At 34.4% G+C, this 20,550-nt stretch overlaps 2 protein-coding genes across 2 annotated transcripts; one reads left to right on the top strand and one right to left on the bottom strand.

Annotated features, from left to right (window-relative positions):
- The first annotated feature begins 368 nt into the window (after positions 1 to 368).
- Positions 369 to 7,142, top strand: LOC135687154 (uncharacterized). The gene is made up of 8 exons (XM_065203650.2): positions 369 to 490; positions 866 to 952; positions 2,414 to 2,581; positions 3,165 to 4,382; positions 4,903 to 5,031; positions 5,749 to 5,829; positions 6,049 to 6,127; positions 6,357 to 7,142. The coding sequence occupies exons 1-8, from the start codon at positions 382 to 384 to the stop codon at positions 6,607 to 6,609; spliced, it is 2,124 nt and encodes a 707-aa protein (XP_065059722.2). The 5' UTR covers positions 369 to 381; the 3' UTR covers positions 6,610 to 7,142.
- Positions 3,164 to 18,146, bottom strand: LOC135687159 (very-long-chain (3R)-3-hydroxyacyl-CoA dehydratase). The gene is made up of 12 exons (XM_065203654.2): positions 17,992 to 18,146; positions 14,348 to 14,390; positions 14,010 to 14,083; positions 13,157 to 13,217; positions 11,994 to 12,106; positions 11,635 to 11,689; positions 11,050 to 11,160; positions 10,536 to 10,663; positions 10,022 to 10,134; positions 8,866 to 8,972; positions 7,762 to 7,893; positions 3,164 to 7,141 (listed from the first exon to the last, which is right to left on the bottom strand). The coding sequence occupies exons 1-12, from the start codon at positions 18,070 to 18,072 to the stop codon at positions 7,053 to 7,055; spliced, it is 1,107 nt and encodes a 368-aa protein (XP_065059726.2). The 5' UTR covers positions 18,073 to 18,146; the 3' UTR covers positions 3,164 to 7,052.
- Between the last annotated feature and the right edge of the window lie 2,404 nt (positions 18,147 to 20,550).

Below are 20,550 nucleotides of genomic sequence, written 5' to 3'. Positions count from 1 at the left end.
GCAGATCATTTTCTGCAAAAGTGATAAACAATCTCCATCTTATTATTGATAAATTGTATGTAGTGGAATTTAAAAAATGAAAACTGAACTGAAAAGATTAAAGACAGTTTTCCACTTCAGTGTTCAGTTCACTCCCAATCATATCAACTGTATTTGAGTGTTAATATCTTTTATATATGGTATTGACAATAAAATAAATATACATTACTCACCATTTTCTAAGATTCTTCTGTGACAATAAAGCGAATTGAATCCCTCGGTCTCACTGAAATTAAATTCTACATTTCACACGGTTCTTTCCTGCACGCGCCATATTTATTATTTACTAGAACATGTGAGCATATATCGTGAACGAGGCAACACCGGAAAGAGGTTCCAAAGATGGAGGACGGAGAAGGCATGGTGAAAGTACCTTCCACTCTTCTAAGCCAGTCTTTAAGTGTAATTACCGACGACAAAGTTCTCCGTGCTAATTTAAGTTTATTTTCTGGTAAGGCAGCAAAAATGATATTGTTTCGACATTGATTTTTTTCTTGTCAATTTCTAAAGGAGAATTTTATCTACATTGAAAAATTTAGAAGGGAAAAATTAGAATAACATCATGGTAATGTTTTCAACTTCAACTTCAAAAATGAAAAGAATTATGGCAGGATCAAGAGCTACAGGGAAGGAAATGTGACGTAGAATTTTTAACTAGCCCTTTGATGGCTGAAATGTCTTATTTCGTCTAATTTACTGGATGGACTTTAATCTTGTACTTCTTCATTTGCAAATATTTGTCATTTGTCATAACTCACTCTTTGTTCCAAAAAGAAATATCTATTCCACATCTTTTTTCAATTATTATACCACTAATTCTTTTTAGATTTGCCCAACAGCATTGTCAAAAAAATTGCACATAATGTATCTGCCTATGGACTATGCCTTCTTGAATCAAAAGGATTTCTAAAAGGTATGTGCAGGGTTACCAGACATCATTGACATGAAACAGATGGGTTTGACAGTGAGTAAATGCAAGGATGGAACACTTTGTTTCTTCTACGCAGGAGCCTTGTCAGTCTGCCTGTGCTGGGTTTATGCTGGATTTTGTTTGCCTGCACTTGAACGATAACAAATCTTCATAGTATGGCAGTTTTCTATGAGATCTCGCAAATGCAAAATAATTCCAAGCACATTTTCTGTGTGCAAACCACCTTTTGTTATTCATATGGCATGCAAAAAAAATTTCATAGTAGCCCTGAAGTAAATTTGGTGTGCAATTTCAAATTTTGAAGTTCAGCCCTACACTGACACGTGCATCTGCAGTACTCTGCAGATCGGACCCACAAAGTCAATCAATCATGTTTATTATACTTTAGTCATGTATGTATGTATGAACATCGTTACTCCCAGCTCAAATGCCTCCGCTCATAGATTGTAGCTGATAGCTGTTTGTTGCGGACATGCATCTGCCAAACTCATAGGTTTTTCAACCTTGCTTGTCAGGAGATAAGAAATTATACAACAAGAATTTGAAAGTTACAAAATTGAAATACCTTTTTACAGCAAAGAAATAATAAAATGTCTCCTTAACTAGTATGTCAGCCTATAGGACACACCCATACCAGAGGTCTCTGACATTAGAAACACAGATTTTACTCTGGAGTGATAGCCCTCCGGCCCCAACTTTGCCTTGTTTTCTCCTCATTTGCTTATTATTAGAGTAACTCCAGCAAATTTATCAAGTCTAGGCCAAAACCCCTTTAGCCAAAGATGCATCCTAAAAGGAAACTTAGGGAGCTTTTATCTAGACCCTTTATCTCTATGCCCTCATAACAGTGCTATAAAAATTTATGATTTATATCCACTTCCATACAGGCACACAGACTTGCAGCAAATAGTCACTTTCTGACCTTTTTGTATTTTAGAGAATTTTGTTGTTAACCAAGTTAAAGTGATTTATGTGCACAAAACCAAATAATGTGCTTGTAAACAATTGATGTTTGCAAACATCACACCTTGTTTTGTGAATGTGCACAGCCAGACTTTTAACTGCATTTTGAATATATTCTGTGAATTTATTGCCTGATTATGCGAAATAACAGCATTCTTGACATTATTTTTTTGTCAACGTGATAAGAGGAGTGTGCTAGACTGTTTGTCATTGCTTGCCTAGAAAAGTTCCTCTGGATGGAAATTATCCATGTCTGAAACAATAAATGCCTGAGATAATGTTTATATTTGTCAAATAGCTTCCCTTGCTCCATTCCTGTGCTCCTAATCATAAAACAGAAGAATACACATGCCTTCTTGTAGTTTGTTTAAATGCTCTACTATGCCATAAGGTTTACAGTTGCATTATGAGTTATTGAGAATTCATATTTATTTTATTTGGTCCAATCCAAAAAATTATTTGGTCTAATTTTTCTTTTAGCTATTGAAAAGGAGAGGCTTTGGAAAACTTTAGCTTCTAGAATAGCTAACAAGTTCTATGAGCCAGGGTCACAAGGAGAAACCACTGGAAGAAGCACTCAACAAATATATTTCCAAAGAGTTTTTCATGATGTGGTGCAGCATTTTGATAAAAATGAGGATCTTTTTGGTTTGTTTTTCTTCATTAAATTCGTTAGACAGAGCTGAATCTGTATTTTTATAGCTTAGGGTAAGAGGTTATGATGATATTGAAGAGTAACAACCTAGAAATAACTATTTCTATACATAAACATACTAGTTACCATTAATGGGGTCATAGAAACTATTGTTATTGGATGGTTCATTCCCCTCCAAGAAGTATTTGTTTTCAATGAAAAACCACCTTATTTCCCATTGTTCTTAAGCAATGGTGCCCTTTGGATGACTCTATCATTTCTATGGTACTGCCAGTAATCTTCACAATTAAGTACTAGTTTTGGTATGACAAATTTACCTGGTCAAGTTTCAGTTTCTGAGTAAGTAAGACCTATTAGTCTTCTTGTTATAACTAACCTGGCATTGAAGTACAAAATGCCTAGACGTTCTGGAAATGCCAAATCATGATTACTGTTCAGTTGTTGTACAAGCTTTAACAAGAAATTAAATCTAGTAAAAAGGTTCTTGCTTCATAACCTAAAATATCCCTTGAGTAAAAAAACATTTGATAAAAAACATGACATATCTGACTTTCTGTGTTTATTTCTTATTTGCAGTGAAGTGGTTTGATTGTTACATAAAAAAGTCAAGATTGTTTTCAAAGATACACAAAGAATCATTCACTGACACCCTGAAAAGTTTGAATACACTGCTTCAAGATCACCTCAAAATTATACGATTTTATCCAAGAATTTTACAAAATCTTGAATACATGATAACTTTGCATAAAGAACTGCAGAAGTCAACCTCAAAAGTTAATCATATAGAATTGCGTGATTTTATGAGCTTCAAGCAGTGCCATATATCATGTGTTAGAAATGTATTATGTACAAAGTTTTTCCCAGATTTGAAGGGTTTAACGTTTTTGAATTGCAAATTTGGTGCCCTGTCTATGGAAAACTTTCATGAATTGTTACTGGATGACCATACCAAAAATAGAACTATCACAAGCAATGAATTGAAAAGGGAAAGGAACATAGAACCAGAAGAAACTGTTGAAGAAGATAGCTTTGCAACCCCAAAGAAGCAGCAAAAATTCAATGAAACTTTGGATGGAGCTACATATTCCATTAATCGCAGCATCAGAAAGACTTATCCTTCTTGTGACTTCATAAATGGCACTAAAAGCGAAATAATACACTGTAATACAGATGGTAAAATTGCCCCATGCATCACAAGTTTAAGCTTAAGAAATTGTCATGCATCAACTGAAGCAATGGATATTATTTGTGACATTGTGAACAAATTGCCTAGGTTGACATCATTTGCATTGTCTCCAGAATGGAGACTTTTGATCAGAGAATCCGATCAAATCATAAAAGCAATACTTTTAAACTCTGCTAATAACAACTGTATTGAAAGCATAATATTAGAAAATTGTATGCCAGGGTGCCAATCTAAAAGGCTTTTATTGTGGCATAAAAGAGAACAATGTAGCAAACAAAACACTACAGCAGTGCCAAAGCCCAGAACACTCAAATTGATTGACTGCAATTTGAATTCATCACAAATACCTTGTCATAACTCTATCAGTTTTGCAGAACATGGTCTTAACAACAGTACAGAATTTAGGTGGTGCTTTGACTCAGAGCTGAATTGTGCTTGCAGCTGGAGTGACTTGATAACCTTGGATTTGAGTGAAAACAAATTTGGGTCCACTGATGCAGAGGCCCTTGCACAAGCCTTAAAATTCTCTTTGGTCTTAAAGTCCATCAAGCTGGCAGACTGTGGCATGGATACCTCTGGTTGCAGTTTCATTTTCAAAATGGCAAAGGGTATTTTCTTAACCTCAAATAAATGCTTCTCCTAGCCAACATCCTCCTCTAATAAATGCTGCATACAAAAATATGACCTGGTATATGAGTGTCGCAGTTCTTTATTCTCTACATCATTAAACATGAAAATTCATTCCAATTGATTTTATTCCATTTTTAAAAATTTCTCGCTCTGTTAAATGACTCCCTGTAGAAAACGCCTTTAATAAATTCATAACAAAATTCAACAACTGCTGGGAATGCAGAATGCTCTCAAGCCCTTTCACCCTGTAATGTATAACTGATGAACTAGTTTCTGGCAGACTTTGGCTATTGATGAAAATATTGTTTCGGAATAGTAAACTAGATGCAACTGCCTTTCCAACAGAGCTCCTGGGGGTATAGTTGAAATTCCTTTTAGCAAAGTAATAAATCTGAATACACATGACATTTAGTTCACTGCCTTATCCACAAGCCATTTTCATTCCTATTCATTTGATTGTTTAATTAATTAATAATTTTATACTTTATAATCATTCAGAAAGTATTTCATTGGAGCATCTTGACATGTCTGGTAACAGTTATGATAGCTGCAGTGATGACAGTTTAAGGAGCCTATTTGTTCATGGGAAACTGAAAAATCTGAAACTTGCATGTTGCATTGGACCTGGTGAGTTAAATACAAATGAGTGTCTTATTCAAATATTTCAGCAAGAAGAAAAAGCCTGGTTTGAAGTAGGCTTGTGAACATTATTTTGCTTAAAAGTTCCCAAAGGCCAGATATTGCACTGTCATCTTCAGGTATTGAGGAATGATTTGAACCAGGTTCAAATGGAAACTCCCAAGAGATCAACAATCAAAGGAGATACCTTGCTAAACTGTCTAGAACGCAAACACTATCAGTATTTATATAGTATTTTTTAAATAACTTGTAGCCAGACGATTTTTTAAAGGCTCAACCATAATACAAGGTCACAAATTTCAGATGAATATTTTTGTGAAATGTCTCAAGTAATTAAACTGAGGTGCTGACTGCAATTTTATATCAGCAATGAATTACTTCATCACCATTGTATTCATAATCTATGTACAGGCTTCATCATGTTATGCTATTTCTATGTAGAAACTATTCCAAAAATAAACATGGTAAAAATTTATTAATCAAATAAAGTGTCATAAATTCTGTTGTTGCCTTGCTGTGATATGCTTGCCAAATTCTATGAAACCTCGATAATTTACTTTCATTCCATGATCTATGGGATGTTAAAAGATAAACCTTCTTTCTTGAGAAATGTTAATTTTTTCTTTTTTGAACAATATTTTGTGTTATTGTTGGATAAAGTCTTGCAAACACATCTGTTCTAAAGTAACTAATATTTGTCAACAGGTGCCTTCACTGAAGAAACAATGAGGTCGTTTTCTAGAAATTCAACTCTAGAGGCACTTTGTTTGTCTGGAAACAGAATTGGTATGTTGTAAAATATAACTTTTATGTCGCTATGAAGTACAAAGCCTATGCAAAGACAAAGGGCTTATAATTTATCTCAAGATTTTCATTTCAAACATTTCATGATACCAATTTAAATATTAATCTAAATATTTGTGATTCATTTATCAGATTTTTCAATGCACCTTAGTCACTATCTATACATTTCTTTGTCAGTGTAAATTTCCAATTTTCCCTTAGGTGAAGGAGAGTTTGGTCTTTTTATCGAAGTTCTTGCAGATCCATCAGCACTTTCAGCTTTGAAGGTCCTTGATCTGAGGTAACAAACAGCTACCCAGAATTGATTTGCAAGGATTAATTTTTTATGAAACATGTAACTTATACAAACAACACAATACTCAAATAAATAATTTTCATGTTGATGAAGGCTCTTTGCTTTTCTCATTTCACTCAGACCAATTAAGCAAAACCTGAAGACTTGATTTTAAAACAATGTTTTCAGTCAATCACAAAATTTCATATGTTTTTATTTCTTTTTTTATTTCAAGCTGCAACAAAATTCCAGGATCACTACTTCCAAGTTTTGCAAATTCTCTAGAATTGTCAAACAGGAAGATGAAAGAAGTCAAATTGACTGATAATCCAGTTCACTACTATCTGGTTCAGAAAAAAGAAAACTCTAATTTTGCATTTTTTGATAGAATTAAGAAAAGGGTAGCATCTTTCAAAATTGATAGCTTCAAACAATATATATCACATGCAGGAGCTGTTCCATTTTCAGATTTTGCAAGTGTTATGTGAATTATGTAAATTTTACTGGTTTTACATATATTCCTTAAAAATTATCCAATAACTGCATAATTTGATAATACAACAATGACGCGTACACATACCAAGAAATGGTTTTCTTTCTCGTTATCTGAAGCTTTCATTAGCCAAAAGCTTGTTAAGAAATGTAAAACTTTGACAAACTACTAATGAAATGTATAGATGACTCTTCAGTACTTGCATTTTGAGATTCAAACTTTAAAAACATGATTTAAAAGGTTGAATTAAAACCCCTTCTTGTTGGCTGAATTTTATCATCTTCCTTTAAAGCATTTCTCCACATTAAATTATGCAAGATTTTTTGCTAAATGGCAACATAAGAGATAAGTCAAACTTAAGATTTTGACTATAATCATAAAATCAAAGCCAATAAAAAAGTATTCATAATGTAACCTTAAGTCTTTTGGGAGTTCTTCTTAGTCTTTCTTCAATGCAGATCTCTTTTTACGTGTCCCAAGTTTTCTTTCTCTCAGAATAAGCAGATGCTTCATCATGTATGCTCCCCCTTAGTAAAAAACATTCCTTCAGTCAATTGAAACAAACTTCTTACTGGCCATGAAACAAGAATTAAAATGTAAATATATTCTGTCTTGAAAATGTCTTCCATTATACAAACTGGCAATTTTGAAGATGCACAGAAGCTTAAGAAACTTATATTTTTCTGATTAAACTATTTGGTTATTTTCAACTTTCCAAAGCATTGTGAGTAGGCCTGGCAGCCAAGCTAGTGGTCAGAAATATTTCCTAGATTGTAACGCAATGCCTCTGGAAGCACTGAAAGAGATTAAAATGTGATGTTTTTCGGTGATCAATATGAATTTCAAAGATCTCTAGGATAAGTTGGAATTTACAAAGATAAGAGAAAACGCAGAAAATTATGCTTTTGCTGATTGAAAAATTTTAGAAAATTCCAAAGTCGACCCAGCAGCCCAAGTTTAAAGCAATGTATTTGAAATTGACCTAGAGGATCATTCTTAGTTTTTGGTTCACAGGGCAGTTTCTTAAAATTCTATTTAAAAGTAATATTGCAAATACCTACTTTAGATCAGAAGTGTGAGCAAATTACATTTAACAACAGATCAGACATAGATTTTTAAGGAGGAGTGCCTCAGGAATTTTACTCACCAAAAACCAAAAGAAACATGTAGCATCTTAGAAAATATGAGAACTGAAATGAGAAGTTCAGTTGGTTTGGCAGGTCCAAGGAAATGCGCCTTGTCTCTTCTGCATATGGAATTGATCTATACACAATTAGACCTAAAACAAATAGCATTATTACTGCAGGAAACCAATTTTAAAATCCAGCTAATAGGCGAAAAATTTTACTGTTAGAAAATGTCTAACATAGAAATATCTCTCTGTCAAATATGTGTAAATTAATATTCAATACTGTATCATTCATGAGTTAGTTTCCCTTTCTTTCTACCACCCCATTGAATGAACGCACTCTTGATAATGGTAAAGTTCAATGAACAAACTCTCTCTTTAAAATGCATCCCAACTTTAACATGCTTATGACGAAAAGTAAAATAATAGGGAGAAATGTAGAAAGAAAGAACACAGAATGAAATCAATAAACTATATCTGTTTAAAGCAAGTTAATGTCAATCACCTTGACAACCTCTTTTTGCTGAACCAGCAATAATTTGTTTTTATCAACGAGTTAATTTTAAAATTGTAAAACAAAATTGAAAATATTTAAGTGCAGGCAAGGTCTCGTTGAGGCCAAAAAATTGGCAAAGCAATTTTTTGACAAATAAAAAAAACTTGAAAGAGCAGATTGTGTATTTGAGTCCAGTAATATTGAGTTCAATATTTTGGAAACCAGTAAAATTCAGCACAAAGCTGTCTATCTTTGGCATACCCCCTGTTTAGACTTTTACTTTAATTGGAGTGGCAATTAACACGGGTGATTTTTCTGACTCGTAAATGTTTCTAGGGTCTGCAAAATGTTCTAAAGGGGATTTGAACTTGGTGTGCACTCTCCAATATTTAAAATATTCCATTTACAAAAGGCACAATGATATATGTAAATTAACTTGCTACATTCAATAATTCATAAAAACTAAGAAATCTGATGAACCTATTAAAATAAGTTAAATACTCATACCTAGTTCTAAAGTTTACAGCTGCAAAGGATATCAATTCACTTGGTTCTAATCAATTTTGCCCTATACAGAGATCTAGGACAAAATGAGGCAAGAAAAATTGGGTTGATGAAGAACTAACCTTCGCAGGTAAGTCCCAATGGATACAACACAACCCAAAGAGAGTATCGCAGCCATGTCAAAAACCGGAAATTCTTTCGAAACAATGATGTGACATAGAAGGGATATCTAAAAGAAAAACAATTCGCAAACTATGTTTTAATTAAAAAATTTGGCATATCAAAATAAATATCAATTCATGTAAAATAATGACAGAGCAATAATATCAATTTATGAAATTAATTATTCACTGTAATTTTTATTTCAAACGCCAATACAATAATATTAATTTTGCAAAACAGAACCTCGATCAGATTGTAACTTCGAGAAAATGACAATACTCAAAGGAAAAAACGACTATTAAGATTAATCAAAGAAAATTGAGATAACATAATTTTTTCTGATTGTAGATTGCTCTATCTTAGTGCCTAAACCTCTTGAAAAATTCCTATGCTCAAAGCATGTCTCTATCATTTTATCCAACTAACGTGAGCTAGGGTAATATAGGCCTATGGGAAAAAACACCCTGACTGCCAAAAACGTAAAATAAGACAGCACATCTAGCTAGAAAGAAAGTTTGGCTATTTTGGAAACAGACAGTTGATTCACTAATAAAGCTAATTAATGCCAAAAATTATGAACAGAAGTCTCAAAAATGAGGGAAAGTTGGAACAAGCAACGGGAACACAAAGTGGCTGTCGTTACCTATATTCTTACTTTTCTGGGTGTCTTTTTTACGCAAAACGATGGAAGGGGATAGCGCCAGCAATAAATATTGGTATACTTTCGAACACTAAAGCACTGTTTTGCTAAATAGATGTTTTATTGTTTGAAATAATAGATCCCATACTGTCTCCCCAAAAACAAAGTTTGATTAAAAACTTAGCATCATAGCCAACCGATCTAAACTCGACAACATTGAAACCTCTTAAGTGTAACGAGCTTCTTTCAGGAGTAATGTAACTTAAAAATGAATAAGAAAGGTCTACTTTTCATTGCATATTTTAAGAATAAATTCTATTTATAGAATATTTATGCATCTATAGAATAAATTAGTTGGAGGTATATGTACAAACAACAACGAAAAACATAATATAATTTATTGTGGTAAACAACATAAGATCAAATTAAAAATGTAAAATTGATAACTAAAAATTATAATCTAAAGAGGCATTTACCTGACCATTTCAATAGCTGCCCAAGCCATAAACAGAACATAAACGATTCCACTTGTGTGAAGTTCTTTATTTGGCAAAATAAGGACAAACAGAATAAAGTTTCTACCTCCAACCTGAAAAAAAACAGAATCAGGGTTCAAAGGCGTCTTTATTTTATAAACAGAAATGCTTTAAACAGATCAAACGCAAAAGATATATCGTGTACATATTAGACTTATGTTATTTGAATAAATGTACTTAGATACCTTCTGGATAAATAAGTAAACACAAAATACAAAATCGTCAAAATCGTCGCTTTTAACTTGACATCAAGAAAATGTGAAAAAGTTAGGCTGAGAAAATAAAGATTTAGATATGGGGGTAGCATTATGAGGGATCAAAAGTACAAGACAAAATGATCTAGATTATAAATGAAAAATATAATGAAACATACAAACAAAATGAAAAATTGCATAAAACAGAATTTAAGCGTTGAGGATTTTTACAGAAAAGAAATTAGATAAATAAATATTACCTGAATCAATGGAGCAACGACTCCGGTGTTTACAATGCGGAACATGGGGTTAAGAATTTCCAGGCAAGCACATAGTTGGCATGTAAGAAAAAGATCGCTGACATTGTCGTAGGCCGAGTAGAAACCAGCTGAAACATAAACAGAGACATAACAGTGATGCAATCGTAAAATCTTTGACTGAAGTTCCTTAAAATGAGAGGATTTTAATTAACGACAAGTATCTTGGAGAATACGTTTACCACAATTTTGTTCTTTAAAGATACTTAAGGGTATCAGAAACAGAATTTTGTATCTAATCTTCTAATTAAGGAACAGTTTCTAAACTTCCAATCATAATGAAGCAGCAATACCACCATGCGACAAAATATCTTATGCCTTGAAAAGGTAACTTATAAACTTAGGGAAAGATTACTAAGATAACGAATATTATATTAAGTCTGATATTTTCAATTTCTTATTTATAACAAGACGCAAAAAGCATTGGAAGGCCTTTGTTAGTATCTTATAAACTCACCATGACCTTGCGTATATAGACTATGCAGGAGCTTCCCAACGATAACCCAGAAGGCGATTCCCTGTCCACTATTGTAAATTGCAAGATAAGCTATTTTTAGAAACACACTGACTGGAAAAGAATGAAAGGTTTCAGTGATTAGAAATCAAAATCAGGAAAAAACAGGCATGAAAAATGTTGCACAATCGAATAAATTTAATTCATTACCTATACAATCGAAGACAATTTCCAAAATTCAGTTGGCCTATTGATAAACAAAATATCTATGCAAATTCAAAGAATATTGGAACATCACATTTGCAAACATGGTCTTTCATAATAACAAAAGATGTTTAATTTACATTTTATAATTTAACAATAAGCCTGATTTATCAAGTAATTTGCAGTTTTACCTGGGAAATATATACGACACTTACACAAAACGAGCAGTTTTTTCTAGCACGTTTTTTCTAACTTTTTATACCACAACTCGTGTTTTGAATAAACACGATAAATTCTAACTTTTTGAACTCTTCCTCGTGAGTTTCAAAACGGTAGAATTCTTTCCACATTGCAAAAGAACATTCAGAATTCTGTAGGACTTACTTTCTTCCTCTGCTCGTTCTATATCACTTTTCATCCTATTCTCAAAAGTGATGTTCTAAAATGGAAAATAGGCAAAGTATAGGTAAATAATCAGAATATGGGGTTGAAAATTGCAATACAGACACATTTCAAATAACAATTGCATCGTTAACTGTCTAGACTTTATATTGAATGGCTCAAAATCTCACGAAGAATGAAGATAAAAAGTTTGATTTTCAATATTTGCGGTGCTAGAAACCAGCGTTTTCAACGAAACTGCTGTCTTGGCAGCTAATTCATATTTTCTATGCGTACAGAAAAGGCAAAAGCGACTTTATTTTGAGACACTACCATCCATTTCCATGTTATGTTGAAATTACCTTTAATTTAGGATCCACTTCCTCTGTTTCTGAATCATCAACTACCATTTTATCGAAATCAACCTTCAGCCATTCTGGTTTCTGCTGGTTTTTCAGGAGACGTGGCCAGCTGTCTGCAAAGATGAGCAACAGTAGATAAAAAATTCGGTGCTTTTAATCAAATTTGTAGGACTGAAGTTGGAGGCTAGTTCGAGCCAAAAATTTCTCAGATTTATGGAAGCATATACAAGAAAGAATTTACAACCAGAGGGTTAAATATTTTATCATGGAGATGTCTGTTTGGCTAAAAGAGGTAAGGGGTTCTAATCAGATCTGCTCTCTCAGGTTTCCTTTGATCAAAAACTTATAATACAGACGTTTTATTCTACTCAAGATAAACAAGTAATGGTGTTGTGTTAGCATTAATAAATATATAAACGACATAAACATCAAAATTTAGGTACGCAGTGCATTATTGTTTTGGTTGGCACTAAATCATGTTTTCTTAATTTATGACAAGGGGTGCTTGCTTTTTGTATGATTTTAAACAAAAGGGCCGCGCCAAGAAATTCAAAGTGGAGGGGGGGGGGGGGAGGGCTTGAGTGGATAGCTTTATTAGACTAAAGAACTATTTTTTTAAAGCGCACTTAAATGCTTCACGATATTTTATGGGGGAGAAGTTTTCGGAGGCACTAGGTATTTCTTAAAGAAGAGGCTTCCCTGCGAGCGAAGCGAGCAGAATATTCTCTGCGGCCACATTCTTTAGATAAGCTTAAAATACATTTCAGAATATTTTTTGCAGTCACTTTCTTACAATCGTTTAAAACATTTTGCTATTTTCAAGGCATGCTTTTAGTACGTTTGATTAATTCCAGTCTTAAAACGGAATTCATTACTTTATAAAGGCCCCATAGACTTCTTATTCCTTGAAAATTAGCCAATAACAGGATTTATCACATTAGTTTTTTCTTCCATTGCTTCTCTTTCATACTTTTCATTTTCTTAAGAACACTTTCTGTAAAAAAGGGGGGCTGAAGCCCCTAAGCTCCCCTCCCCCTCTGGCGCCGCCCATGAACAGGCATTCTATTCAAATGCTGCCAATGTAATGAAGCACACGAACTACGTTGCATGTCTTAGGAAAAGACTGACGAATATTGTGTAACAAAATCAGTTTAGTGAGGTACCTTTGCCAACCTTTGCTAGTGAAAATGTCATGCATCTATCTGTAACGTTGTGTGTGCTCTTCTGCATGTTAAAAGAAAATTGGTAATGAATGAAGGGATGTATAAATACTTATGTTATCCACTAAAACAAAATGAGGAAGTCCAACTTCATTTGCAAAATGTTTTTGTAGACGTTGGTGTAAAATAAGCTATCAAGCAATTAGCAAGGTTAATTTCGGTAATGAACAAAGTAAAAAGAACAATACAAGATCATTTGAGGGAATACAAATGAATAGTTTAAGATAAATTCCACTTATTTAACATGCAGTTAGGGATCACGATTTTTTACTACAAAATCTAAACGTATGTATAATGATGCTTTCGATCTGTTAGTTTATTCTGCGAAATTCTCCTTGTTACTGATTCTTCAGTAAAACTGCTGGTGCTTCTTTCCAGGGAAGTGATTGCACTGTTACATGAATATCATTTAATTTAAGAATGGTCAGGGCAGTAATGAAAGATTCTTTCAAACCTATGAAAACAATGGGTGAAAAGAAGAATGCATCAGTCTCAGAGACTCAACAGTCTCTTTGAGCAATATCACCAAGAACCACACCGCAAAGCAGTGCTGAGGTTTTGGTGGACTGTATGCCATCCCACAGAGTTGCAGGAATAGTGTAAAAGAAAGGAGGTCACTGACACCTCAAACAGTCGGCTGTAGACCGGTCTCGCCCCATATCGGGGCTCATCAGTACAGCTAGACTGAATGAGGACCTAAAGCCGACCTAGGGCCAGCAATTAGGCTGTCAGTGGCAATGCATGTGGGAGGTAGTAAAGTATGAAAACAAAGTCTGTATAAAACAGGCTCGCAAACCTCCAAATCTATTTTGCCAAAAAGATCCAATGAAACATCATAATAATTCTCTCCCCTTGCACCAAAGCCAAAGCCTACAAAATGATGTGTCCTTGTGTCATACAATATGATCAAAATAACTGCAATGTGACTGCATCCATATTGCAGTGAACAGATAGTTTTGTTTTGAAAATGAATTACTTTCAGGATGTCACTGCGGGGATGGTAATTAATAAATCTTAAGGTGAATAGTTTATCCAAGAAAAGAAAATGAAGCAAAACATCAAAAGGTATTGAAATAAGCTGAAATACAATTAACTAATAATGTCCAGTAAAAAGAAAAAGTATTAAAGACTTACATTTAAAAGAAATATTCTCATCACTTATATCTATGATTGGTTCCTGCAAGGCAATAAAGATATATTATCATTACAATGAAAATATTTTTCTTTTCCAATGCAAAATGACGTCAAGCATAACAAGGAGAAGGTTTTCACCAATAGCTAAACGGTTTAATTTACAAAAAAATTAAAGGAATTAAGTCGTGGTTGACGTTTTTCCTAAAATAACTTATATAATTCTAAAAATCTCAATATCACTGATTTGTTAACATATTAATCAGTGGTAGGAATGGCATTATACAATTTGCCATTATAAAATAAAGAGCCCCTGACAGTAACATAATGATTTTGCTATGTTTTTGCCTTGGACCAAGAACGTTGTTAGCACCATGTATAGATGGTGTGTTTTGAAGAATTTTTGCTAGATTTATAATAAAATAATGGCTTAGAAAAAAACCAATTTGATTGCAGGGGGTGAACAGGCAGTTTGGTGTATGAATGTTGCAGCATGATGTATGATGATGATACAAATATTACACTGTTGGCTTTGACATTGAATGAAGGCATCCGGCATTGAGTGACGAAGAACATGCTACAATTAATGGAGTGGCTGTGCAAAATGTGAAGGAGTTCATTTATCTTGGAGCTGTTTTTACAAACACTTATGATGATTCATGGGAAATTAAAAGAAGAATTGTTATTGCCGAAAACGCCACAGTTGCACTTAATAACATCTGGAAAGACCTGAGTATTATGTTAAAGACATGAGGTTATTAAACTCGCTAATCTTCCCAATTGCATCATATGGTTCTGAGTGTTGGGTCCTGAAGAAAAATGACATGAAAAGAATCAATAGTTTTGAACTGTGGTGTTACAGACGTGTACTGCGTATTAGCTGGACAGAAAAGAAAATGAATGATGAAGTGCTGGGAAGAATTAATTGTAAAGACCGACTGCTGGACATCCTGAACCAAAGGAAATTAAAGTTCATAGGTCACGTGATGAGAAGCGATACATTTGAGAAGAACTTGCTGACAGGGATGGTCCTAGGAAACAGAGAAAGAGGAAAACCAAGGACAAGACTGAGCGACAACATCAAAGATATTTGCGGGCTGACGAAGGGACAAGTGGAAAAGAAAGCGCAATATCGAGTTGAGTGGCTAAAGATGGTGAAGAGGTCCACGGCTGCTCAAACATGAGTCTATTACAGGGTGGTATCAGAGAGCTTTAGCCAACATATCTACAGCCCTTGCTAGGTTAAAGATAGAACTCATCTTTGCAATCTTAAGACATTTTAACCTTCCTCCCTCATTTGTAAGCAGGTCAAACCACTTTTTCTGCTAATTTCTGGTACCACCACTGACTGATTTCAAGATCTTTTACAAATGAAAGTTCTTGGCTTCAGTAATTGCATATTTGACATGATGATGATGGAAAAGGACCTGGAGCCTTTAAAAAAACCTCAACAAGGGAAAATTGGATCGCTCTAATGTTGCTCTTAAAAGTCGGAGTCTCATAAAAAACTGGGTTTTAAGAACAGAAATTTATTCAAAGTCTTCCCAAATTCAAGTGGTTGTGGAATTTCAACTCAGTCTTGCATGCACGACTTATTATAAGAACAGACACAGTCTCTTTTCTAAAGAAAACCACAATTTTATGCACACTTTTCCCACACTTATGAATATCTAAGGTTAAAAAATGTGCAGGCCCCTCTAAATATGCCACTTGGAGGAGCAACAATATCTGTTTATGGGCAATGACCTCAACACTGAAGTAATGTGTTGCTGTGATGCAGTCAATGAGCTGAGAAATTGAAAAGTTTATGGTTGTCATGGGAAACTTGATATCATCATAAACTGGAGCTTCCGCTTTTCAAATACATAGTGAAAAACAAAAGCAAACTATATTTAAATTTGGTATTAATTGAAACTATCATCAAAGGTTTGGTTTATGATGATATATCGCAAACTGTTGGTTACTCTTCCACAGCGCTGTTGAAACAGGTGCCCATTTTTACCCCCAAAATCGCTGTGCGCATTTTTCCCCACATCGACCATAGTTAAATACATCTATACTAATTCTGTCCAAATTTATTCTGTCCATAAGAAAATATTTACATTTATTTTTAATGGAATTTTTATTGCTACATTGCCTTAATGAATTGGGTAATGAGTTATATATCATTCAACATTCCAGGTCGATATAATCAATTCTGCATCTCGCTATCTACAGACCTTTTTTCAAAAATGGACTTCAGATTTGAAATTTTCATCTTGAAATTAGTTTATATTGAGAACTTCATGCTGTTTGGACCGTTTGGTCACGAGTTACTTTGTTTTGAATAATTAGATATTTCTTTAGATCTGACCAGAATTTGCTGCTGTAGTGACAAACAAATTCCATTAAAATTTAAAGGAAAAACTAATTTTGAAAAAGGGATAATTCGCTGCCAAACGGCCCAAACAACATGAAATTTTCTAATTTGACTACTAATTTGACTACAACACAGACTAATTTGAACATGAAGATTTCGATTCTGTGATCCATTGTTGGCAAATATGAAGATAAAAAAGCATGGAGCAGATAATTGCTTCATACTGTTTAAAAGACTTTTAGCATCGCCCTACTGTTGATACCACATACCATTCAGCACCAGATTCATCCCAAGATTAAAAAACTTGCTTGTACTGCTTGAAATTTGTCGAGGTGACAATAGTTAGTTAGAAAATAAGTTGTTTCTGGAATTTGCTTTCTAATTCCACTTAACTAGGCTTCAGAGTGTGGCATGTGCACACACAAGATATTTTCAAAAGCTTGTCTAATGCACACAATAACGTAGGGATGCACAAACATTTTTCTGGGTACTGGAAAATTTTCAAGGACCACCTTGTTTGAAACATTGCTTTCCTATCTTAGTCTAAACAACATTTTTAGGTGAAATCCTTAAATGCTGATGAATTGGAACTTTAGTAATCATAAAACAACTTTGATTATAACTAAATTAGAAAACATTACTGTCTATTACTAAATTAGAGAATATGTATGCACCTGTTTTGCAATTGATGCCCAGAATTGAAATCTACTGACCAGCATATATTCCAATTATCTGAGAAACTACAGTCTTAGGTATAAATTCTCAATTTCCTAAGTGAGGGCTAGTAAGAAGAGGCCTTGCCGATTACTAACAAGGGACATAAAAAGGTCTGAATCAAAGAAAGTAGGATTTTGTGGGAAACTACAGTATCTGACTTGTGCTCGAGCATGATTTACAATTTTATGGATTATTCTGTTGACTGAATTAGGTTAAAATCAACTGACTGAGTGAACTTTTAGGGGGGTACATTTCAATTCTGCAAGCCCACCTGGAAGTTACCCACCTTAATATTGAATTTTAACCATACAAAATATATGATTGACCCCATGCTAAATTTTAAAATTTTTTGTCAAAATATAAAAAAAGTCAAAATTTTTTGGAATGCTTAAAAGCGCTTATTTTGCAGAAATAATTTGTGAGACAAATACTTTGCTCATTAGAAACTTGCTGCACACATTGGATCAAAACTGAACAGTGTGCACACACACTGCACACTTTCAGCACTCTTAAAAAATAAAAAGGTTCCGAAAAATAGATCGCATTAGAGAAGCTTGCAAAACTAGAATACCTTTACATCACTGAGCTCAGCTTTCAAGAAAATCTTTGTTTTTGCGTCTGCCCATCGAATTATTGGAGTTAAAGTCTCCATCCTTGGATAGAAACAACAAGACAGTTAGGCCACAGGTTAGGCCATGTGCCTCGATTTCATGAGAAGGTAGCCTACAATCGGCGTTCAATATCTATAAAATTTCGTCGTGAAAATTTTTTCAAAATACCATCATGACAAAATTTCGCCAAGGATTTCTTTAATACAGCAAATTGCAAGTCCAATTTCGAAGAAAGCTCTGAGATTACAGAGCTATAGAATTTCATTATTGCTTCAAGTATTAAAGTAGTTTATTACCAATTATTGTTGGTATATTCTTGTATGTATTTGTGTTGTCTGTCAATAAAACTTTTAAGGGCGAAATCTAAGCTAAATTTAGCAGCTCTAAGATTGGAGCTTATGTTAAAATACATAGAAGCTAAATTTGCATTAAATTTTACCCAAGAAAAAGGATGGGTGGATGGCATGGTTGCTGTCTTTTTGTAGAGATGATAATTTTGTTCTGTTTTATCGACATTAAACTCCATCTTCTACTGTCAAGCCCACGTTTTGATCTTATCTAAGTTTTCACTTAAAGCATTTTGAGGTGCATTATTTATTGTGGAAAGAAGAGATTGTCATCAGAAAAGAGTCTAACACCCTAACATCACAGTTAATAAGGTCGTCGGTTATGTCATTCACATATATTAGAGAAAGTAGGGGACCCAAGTACGGATCCTTGGGGTACAACCAATGATACCGTTTGCCGCTGGAGAACTGCTTGATTTATGGTTGAGCAGGAGTGGCGGCATGGGGGGGCAAGGGGGGGCTTTAGCCCCCCCTAGATTTTTGTTAGCCCCCCCGTCGGCAGCCAATCAATTTTTGCTTTCTCAATACCGTCGGCACTTGATGGATGTCACCCGGTTTACAGGTTGTTTAAATGACATAAATAATCGAGGAGAAAACTGCACTGGCTGGTTTATGGTTTCCTCAATGGCTTTTCTTCGGCAATTTTATTATCAAAGTGGCATTATATCCTGTCGCTTCCGTGAAAGCTGTGACTTAATTTCATGGTGCTCCTTCGCATGACCCACAATACCATGGTGCTCCTCTCGGTTGAAATTCCTGTTGCTGCTTGGAATTCAAGCGAAACGTGCAGATGCTTGATTTGGATCATGTTTTGGACCGTTTCAAGGAAATTTACCCTAGCAACAGCAAAATCACGCTGTCATAAATAAAGTCTTAAATGAATTTTCTTCTTAAGGGATTCTCTTTTCGTTTCAAGACATTATTATTGCCAATGAAAACATTTCGATCATGAGCACATTTCGCGTAATAAATTTTTCAAAAAGCACTTCTTGTCCTTTTTCATAAACTATTTTTCAATAGCATTGTTCACCGCATAGCTTGCGACAAACAAATGGTTTAGAGAAAACCATTGATTAACTTCTTCCACCATAGATAGGAAGAAATATTCAACAATAGGCAATATTTGCGCATTAAGTTTCTAACAAGGCACAAATTGCCGAGAAAATCTGGTGGACTCCGACACAGGATGGAAAGTGGGGGACGGGAAGGGGGCAAGGGAGAATTTTGCACCCACAACAAAAATTTTGGAAAAATGCTCTATTGCTCAATAGGAAATTTCAGGTAAAATCCGCTCGGTGGAAGAAACGCTTTAGGTATTTCAGAGACTTTCCTGTCATAAAATCAATAAAGGATCAAGCAATCTTAGGTAAAATTGTGCCTCGTGTTCATTTCTCCTAAAGTTTCTCAGTAGAAGCGTCAACTGCAATTCACTATGAGCTCCACATTCAAAAGGCATGCTAAGATAGAGAGAGGGATCTAAATTTAGAAGTAACTGACAACCTGGTATTTTTCAAGACCACGGCGAAATTGTTGTTTTTATCTGCTGTAAAAAAGGTTTTGCAAAAAGACAATAATTTTCAATGGGATTAGCAGGATTGCTTTAGTGGAATCTGCTTAAAAGAGTGCATTTTCCAGGGAACTAGAAGCATCACAATTCGAAAATTTCCTCCCCCTTCGGCGGCAACCAGTGCCGCCTCAGGTAGTAACTATATATTTTGCCCGTCCCGATATAGAGATTTGACAAGACTATTAGGAAAGTCGGTTATCTTTCAGAGTTAGATTGACAAATAGTATTGCAGAGGTTTGTGGCACCAGCTAAAAAGTTTCAGGCAATAATGTTTTAATCAGGTAAATTTGCATTCCACACACCCCTCCCCCCCAACGAGGCTTGCCTCGCGACGGCATTGCCTGCTATATGGGGCAAATAGATTTTTTTTCTGTCGGCAATTTGACACATCCAGCGTCGGCAGTTACGGAGAATATAAACTTCGGCACCTTGAAGGTTTGTCTCTAGCGCCACCCCTGTGGTTGAGCCGCTTCGTCGAAAACTATATTTGTTCTCGACCAAGTGCCTATCATCAAACAAAATGACCGTCAATGGCATCGAAGATAAATGTTAAAATGACCTATTTCGTTTCCCAAATATTATTGAAAAATAATAATGGTCTGCAA

This window comes from Rhopilema esculentum, chromosome 20, assembly GCF_057945365.1.
Source record: "Rhopilema esculentum isolate cy_ngs chromosome 20, ASM5794536v1, whole genome shotgun sequence".
NCBI lineage: Eukaryota > Metazoa > Cnidaria > Scyphozoa > Rhizostomeae > Rhizostomatidae > Rhopilema > Rhopilema esculentum.
Note: the sequence above shows the minus strand (reverse complement) of the source record. Positions and strands in the feature narration are given on the sequence as shown.